Here is a 7,381-nt window from a genome sequence, read left to right on the forward strand (position 1 = left end):
CTCGATGACCAGCATCCTGTAGTTGAGCCCAAAGCACTTGTAGCTCTGCCAGGTGCTCATGTACGTACAAGTGTCTCTGATCACACCTGCAAAGGGAAACCAGCAACATCAATGCTAAAAGAAACTCCCATCATTCTAAGCACCCTCTCTTAGATCAGCATAAATAATAAACTGTCCTCAGATGTACCTTTGTAAGGAGCGATTTGATTCATAGGTATTCTGCTGCCATTGAGAGAGGTGAGCATGACTTTAGGGATGCGGTAATCACCCAGTCCGTGCCGGGGATCCCCGTTCCACTCGTACTCAGACTGGGGCACCACTGCTCCCATGGCACCCAGGAAACTGCCATCCAGATCCTTCAACATAGTCTTCTTCTTAGCATCACAGTCCATATCCACACAGTCCGCAGGGTTCACCTTGCTGAGATAAAAGAGAATGAAATAATGCAATGTTATGTACACATAATATAATACATTGACTAATGATTTTTGGACATACAGTCTATAGCAGGGGTGCCCAAACTCGGTCCTGGAGGGCCGGTGTCCTGCAGATAGTGCTTCCTCACCTGTACACGGACTGTTTTGCTAGAGTATGCGTGGCTGAGCGAAGGAGGACTGTAGATTAGAGACATGATTCCCATTCCATTATCAATCAGGCTCACGTTGGAAATGAACACATTCATGGATATCTGGAAATGAGGAGAGATCATTAAGTAAAAACAATAGTAATCACCAGACCAGTATAATGCATTTGTATAACTAGCAATTATAGTAGGAAGTTTTTGGATCATTTATCATACTTGAACATAAATGCCAAAATCAAAGCTCCTCCAGACAGTGAATCCCTGGATTTGAGAGCAACCAGGAAGTCCTTCTTTATTCATGTAGAGGCCATACAGACCGCCGTGCGCCTCATTCTGACTCCATTGTGCTACTGAATTTGGAGATCCTTTTGACATTGTTGAAATAATTGAATCAGTAAATATTGAACATGAAAGGTTCCTATTAGGGATGCTGTCAATATTCGATTTTTTGCTTGCTTAATTATATCTGCTGGTATATGTAATTGTGCATGCTTTTTCCATCATCTAATACTGTATATACTATATCTAGTCTAATACAGTAATAACACTTAAATGTTATTTTTTAAATTAAATTTTTTTCAGGCTGTACATTATATAGTTGTGATGTCATGTAGCAATTAAAACAATTTTAGTTTTAAGTGATTTATTTTTTTATTTAGACAAAATAGTATATAATTTAATATCTGACATTTAATAGGAAATTGGCCATAACATGCATAAATGATCAGCTTATCGGTATCAGCCACAATTTTTAAATTGTGCATTCATAATTAATACTAAACAAGTATTTAAGCATTGGAATTAACACCTTATAATGAACACTGTCACTGTTTATCAAAAGTATTTAATTAATTTCCTCTTTTAAAACAAAGTTTTATATACCTGGACATGGTTCTCCATCAATTCGGTATCCCACACGTTCATAGCCAGCAACAATATTCCCTTGAAGAATCACATTGGTTGCCTCACTCACCTAGGAAATGAACAATAATACATCAATTCTATTTATCGATAATTATTCAGCAAATACATTCCTCTCTATTGTCACTGTTTTTTGGACATGTAACATGGTATTACTGAATTACCATCTAAATAACATGGTAAATGTATAATGGTAATCATTCTGTATTGTGTTAAAGTACCATGGTATTACCATCCGATCACAGTACTTTTCTGTAAAGGGTACCTCAATGGCTGCATTCCATTCAAAGTTGAATTCTTCCGCTCTGCCATTGTACGATCCAGGCCACAGTGTCATTGTAACCAAGTTCCTCCGGACTACATTTCTGTCACCCCAGACTCTGATTCCTGGGAAATTAGAATTGAAATTGCAGACTAGAATAGATATAGTGCTAAATTATATCACTCTGCTGCATAGTGATTACATTGTTTAACAGTATTTTCCTTTTGTGTTCACATTGAACAGTGAAGCTACCACTGAATCTGTACCTTCTCCAACTGTGTGATGGATCACGTTGTCTTCGATACTCAGTCCATCTGTCCCGAAAACACCGATAGCAGGAGCAAAGCCGTTGTGGAAAGCACATCCCTTGATGTAAGACTCACCAACCACCTAAAGATATTGTGACAATAAGTAGTTGACAGGAATATGTGTGAATGTGATGATCAAGAATGGGCATGTACTGTTCAAGAATTACTCTCACCCTTCCCAAGTTATAAAACACCAGAGAGTATCGTGGGTCTGACAGGTCGTTCCATCCCTCCTGCCCGGTGTTGTAGAACTGAACATTTCTGATCTGGGCTTTTCCTGTGATTCAAGTATCATCAACATGAATGAGTTTTTGTTACTTGCTATGTGTTACTGTGCTATGTGCAAATACAGAAATATTATATTGACATGAACTTCTTTAAATAGAATTGCTTTCTTATTTAAAACAACAAAATTTTTTCAGGTTTCTCTCATTTTCTTCCGGGTGAACGGACCTTATGGTTTTGTGTATAATTTGTCCTGCTTGTATTTCGAGAATGAGTCCCAACATGAGAATTTTCTAAAGTTTATACCTCTGAAATCGATTACTCCGCTGAAGAAGGTTCCCACCAGAACTCTGGCTCCATAAGACTGTGTGTTCATTTCTGGATACTCCTGACCAATGATCTTGATGTTCCTGGTCAGTAAAGCCACATTGCCTGCAAGCTGATAACTTCTTGAAGTACCTGGCACACTGTAGCTCTCCCCTATGTGACCAGATACATTTAATATTAAATAGAATGTATTTAATACAATTATTTAATTATATACTACCGTTCAAAAGTCTGGGGTCAGTAAGATATTTTTTAATGAAATTAATACTTTTACTCAGCAAGGATGCATTAAATTCATATAAAGTTACAGTAAAAAGATAATTTTATAAAAGATTTTTATTTGAATGAAATGCTGTTCCTTAAAACTCTGTAGATCAAAGAATCCTGAAAAAGTGCACGGTGTGCACAAAAATATTAAGCAGCACAATTGTTTTCAACATTGATAATAATCTTGATTAACAAATCAGCATATTAGAATGATTTCTGAAGAAAATCTTTGTCATTAAAGAAATATATAACATTTTAAAATACATTCAAATAGAAAACCGGTATTTTAAATTGTAATAATATTTCACAATATCACTGTTTTACTGTGTTTCTGATTAAATAAATGCAGCCTTGCTGAGCATAAGAGAGTTCTTTCAAAAACATTAAAAAAATCTAACCAACCCCAACAGCTTATCAATACAGCACAATGTCTATTATTACTATAATGGATCTAGGGGGACTAACCAATGTGTGTGTATGATAAAGGCTGGTCCAGAGTCAGTGTGCGGCCATAATCCGAGACCGCAGTTATGGTGCGGATTTCCGTCTGCCAAGGGTCATAGCTGGTGGTGGATAGCAGGATCTTATCCCCAACCTGGAGGTAATAAAAGAGTGTTTTTATTCAAACAAAGAGGATAACGATTCAGAGCACGGAATCTAAATGGCATCGGCAAATCACACAAGCAAGTTCAGTAGTTTTCTAAATCTCTCCGTTCTATTCTATTTTTTGTAATTTTTAAGAAAGCTTCTGACCTTCCAGTCCACAGATTCCTGTAGTGAGATAGTGCTGTTTCCTGCTTGTTTTTATTCAAACAAAGAGGATAACGATTGAGCACGGAATCTTAATGGCATCGGCAAATCACACAAGCAAGTTCAGTAGTTTTCTAAATCTCTCCGTTCTATTCTATTTTTTTTAATTTTTAAGAAAGCTTCTGACCTTCCAGTCCACAGATTCCTGTAGTGAGATAGTGCTGTTTCCTGCTTGGGATGTGCTAGCAAGCTTAGTGTGATATACATTGTGCGGCATGCCATATAGGTCAAGAGATCCAAACACACCTAAAAGACAACATTTCAACTGAAATCGACACTTTTAAGTTGCCAACGATTCATTCAATAATGAGATTTCTTTATTTTTACCCAGCACTTTGGACCCTTGATTTAGTCCAGATGGTAATAGCCAGTCTGGTGTGGAATGGCTTCCTCTCAGTATGATCTGTAGTTGACCTCTGAAGGGTTCATTAGGCCAGCCAGCAATCAGACGTCCACCCTGATTGAGTGAACATGTACAGATTGAGTTAGTGTATTTAATATGGACCGAAATGGCTAAATTAGTACACAGGAGGAGTCTGGTTCTAGTTGGTGTAATGATCCCAAGATGTCTACGGCAATTTGAATGTAGTTACTGTATGTACTTACTTGAATGGATATGTATGTGGCATTCAGAACAATGTTATTATATTGAGAAACACTGCTGGTGGAGGTGACATTGTTTGTGTCTGGAATCTCCAGAACTCCAACTATTTTCAGCTTGTTCAGGGAGGGGACTACAACATCCACAACCATCCAAATGCCTTTGAGACAGAATGAGATATTTTACTTTTTTTTTTGGCCACTATAAAGTTGAATGAAAAATAGCATACCATATTGTTGAATAGCTTTTTCTTTGCATGGGTTTTGTGACATTAGAGATGCTTACCAGCTGGAATAATCACATCAGAGCCTTCTTGTGGCACATTGAAGTTGTTCACTGAGCTTGACCTCCAAAATGATGTATTTGACCAGAGACTAAACCCAGCATGATATGTTTTATTAGCAAAGCCAATAGTTACAATAGATCATTTGATTATTAAATGAAAACAACATTTCTGAGCATGTGTGTGGTAACATACACATAGATGAAGTTTGCAGGTCTGAAGGATGAACTGGATGTGTTGGATGAAGTGACTACAGATTCAGGCAGAGGGAGAGGCTGGATACAGTTGGGATAGTAACACTGATACACTCTGAAGTCCAGCCACCTGTCTACAACTGAGCGTTCCACACTGTTCCTCTTCCTCCGGCTAGTCACACGGTCTCTTCCAGAAACTGTAGATAAAAAACACTCAATCTTCTAAAAATAATACTTTTCACAGTACTGAGCAGCATGATATGTATTCTATTTAAATACAAAGATGTCTTGGGTGAAGAGATGAGAAGTTTTACCCATGTAATAGAGGTCTTTGTATGTCTGGTTGAAGTACCAGTCCCCATTTACATTCGCAGTGGGGTTCAGGGACTGGGAGGATCCATTCCTGTCATCTATAATGTGGAACCGGTCAGGTCTCTGGGTCAGTTTGTGGTTGATTATTATATAATATTCTGGCTGTCATGGAGAAAGGGAGACAAAAACATGAACGTTATATATGGCACGAATTGTAAATTTAGCATTTAAGTCTTCTGGAGACATACAATAGCTTTGCAATTTAAGTCAGGGATTTTCAAACAGGAAAATAAATTAACTTAAAATATAAAACATTTTTTTTAAATATAATGTTAAAACAATAGGAAATGCAAATTTTTAACATGCTTCATTGGAACAATATATTTTGTGAAAATTAAATGAAAATATTTCTCTTCAGTTGTATACTCTAACATGACATAGTGGCTTGAAATATAGATAATATTTTAATAATTTGCATTGCATGCTATCCATAAAACTACCAAATGTATATTAGAAAAATTACACTTTTTAATTTTTAATTCTCACATAGTATAAATGTCTTTATACATCAAAATATTTAGTATATTCATTTTAATCCCATGCATCAAAAAGTTTTCAAATAGAGTATGGAATCTTTTTTTTTTTTTTTTTTTTCATTATGAACTGTTGTTGCATGACAAGAGCTGTAAAGACTTTAAAAAGGGTATGTAGATGTTGAACTTTTCCTTTGAATGTACATTGGATTATTGTGTAGTGTGCACACTTTACCCGAAAGCCGTAGACCCTTCCATTGTATGAGATGTTGGTGATTTGGGAAGCACCATCAAAGTACCAGTTGTATGTTTGGCCTGTGGGCAACATTGCCATCCAGCCAAATGTGTGGGTCACAAGTTTTTGAAGGAAAGGAAGCACACATGTCCCTAAAGAGAGATATGACATTGAGATTAACTGTGCCAACAAAATTTTTTTCTAAACATCACAGCACACTTCAACTTAACACACAATGTTCCCATAATGTTAGTGTATGATATCTTTAGTTATTTTCAGTTTAGAATCATTTTGGAGGGCCAGTTCCTTACATTCTAAGGTGCTGTTCACAAGAACTCGCTTTTGCATTCCACTGCTCTGCTTTTCCATTGTTTTTCTGTAAACATGCACTAGAAGGATGTGTTTGACCATTGTGTTCGCATCTTGGATATTCTGCAGCGTGAGTCTGCGTAACATGTTTTAAAAACTGGTTACTCTAGTTAAAGAAGTTTAAAAAAAAAAAGCTTTTTTTTATATATTCCCATGTCCTGTGACTTGTGTTTTTTTAAATGCAAAAACGTGATCTACATGAACCTAAGACCTTTTTTTACAAATTTTTTTTTTTTAGAACATTCTGGAAACCAAAGAATGTAGCTGGGAAAGTACATGCAGTAAGAGTGAATTGTATAGAAAAACATGCATGCACACTTTTTTCATAGCTTAAATGCTCAGAGTTGATTATTACACCATACCATATGAGTTGGTAAGAATGACATCTTTAGACTGAAGTGAAGGCGGTGAGGGATTGGCGACGACCATGCGGTGGAAGTTAATGGTGTTGTCACATACTGCAGCAGGGACGCCAACACTCCACTCTGTTCCCGGGAAGCAGCGTCTTGGGTCGAGCAGATTACTCCTTGGTACTACCTTGTAGCTAACATTGCCTTTTCAGAAATATAAAATATTTATATTCATTGATTTATTAATTTATTTCTTTGGCAATGTAGGTTGTTTGTACCATGCTAATAAAGCTATTTGAATCTTGAATCCAAGATATTGTTACACGGATAAATTTTTTTCTTAAGTTATGTATATAAAAATACTGTAATATCTAATGCTTCTATACCTGTTAGTGACCCATCAGTATCTACCAGCGCCACCTCATGCTCCCATCTGAACCAGGCCTTGTTGGGTGACTGATAGTACTGGATCCCACTGAATCTCGCGCTCCAGCCTCCACAGCGGAACATGCAGGTTCCAACTATTTCTGTCACCCCGACTGCAGCACACGACGGACGGTCGAAGTTCACAAACTTGGTGTTGATGATGCTCATACCATCATCCAGGGGCAGGACAACACCACGTGCGGTGCAGTAGTGGCTCCCCAGTCCCAGCTCATCCATGTGGCCCACCATGGTGCTGTTGACCACAGCTGCACCTCCATCCAATCCCCATCCGCTGACGTACTGCCAGATGATCCTCTTGGCCTCCACTCCTGCCTTCTCATTATTGACCATCAGGAACTCGCTGAACTGAACCGC

At 37.5% G+C, this 7,381-nt stretch overlaps 1 protein-coding gene across 1 annotated transcript in view; it reads right to left on the reverse strand.

Annotated features, from left to right (window-relative positions):
* Nucleotides 1-7,381, reverse strand: part of LOC107656576 (fibrocystin-L-like) — a 36,861-nt gene that overhangs the window by 2,545 nt on the left and 26,935 nt on the right. Inside the window, exons 49-67 of the mRNA XM_016444468.1 lie at nucleotides 6,967-7,381; nucleotides 6,593-6,784; nucleotides 5,862-6,013; nucleotides 5,096-5,255; nucleotides 4,783-4,978; nucleotides 4,590-4,678; nucleotides 4,310-4,464; nucleotides 4,031-4,160; nucleotides 3,831-3,949; nucleotides 3,359-3,488; nucleotides 2,606-2,779; nucleotides 2,248-2,351; nucleotides 2,033-2,156; nucleotides 1,770-1,891; nucleotides 1,466-1,556; nucleotides 800-948; nucleotides 549-688; nucleotides 188-420; nucleotides 10-86 (exon numbers count right to left, since the gene is read on the reverse strand). The exon at nucleotides 6,967-7,381 is cut by the window's right edge and continues 1 nt beyond it. Coding sequence (XP_016299954.1) covers nucleotides 10-86; nucleotides 188-420; nucleotides 549-688; nucleotides 800-948; nucleotides 1,466-1,556; nucleotides 1,770-1,891; nucleotides 2,033-2,156; nucleotides 2,248-2,351; nucleotides 2,606-2,779; nucleotides 3,359-3,488; nucleotides 3,831-3,949; nucleotides 4,031-4,160; nucleotides 4,310-4,464; nucleotides 4,590-4,678; nucleotides 4,783-4,978; nucleotides 5,096-5,255; nucleotides 5,862-6,013; nucleotides 6,593-6,784; nucleotides 6,967-7,381 — 2,952 coding nt within the window. The remainder of the gene's footprint in view (nucleotides 1-9; nucleotides 87-187; nucleotides 421-548; nucleotides 689-799; nucleotides 949-1,465; nucleotides 1,557-1,769; nucleotides 1,892-2,032; nucleotides 2,157-2,247; nucleotides 2,352-2,605; nucleotides 2,780-3,358; nucleotides 3,489-3,830; nucleotides 3,950-4,030; nucleotides 4,161-4,309; nucleotides 4,465-4,589; nucleotides 4,679-4,782; nucleotides 4,979-5,095; nucleotides 5,256-5,861; nucleotides 6,014-6,592; nucleotides 6,785-6,966) is intronic.

Source organism: Sinocyclocheilus anshuiensis, unplaced genomic scaffold (genome assembly GCF_001515605.1).
Source record: "Sinocyclocheilus anshuiensis isolate Anshui unplaced genomic scaffold, SAMN03320099.WGS_v1.1 scaffold1393, whole genome shotgun sequence".
In the NCBI taxonomy this organism is placed as follows: domain Eukaryota; kingdom Metazoa; phylum Chordata; class Actinopteri; order Cypriniformes; family Cyprinidae; genus Sinocyclocheilus; species Sinocyclocheilus anshuiensis.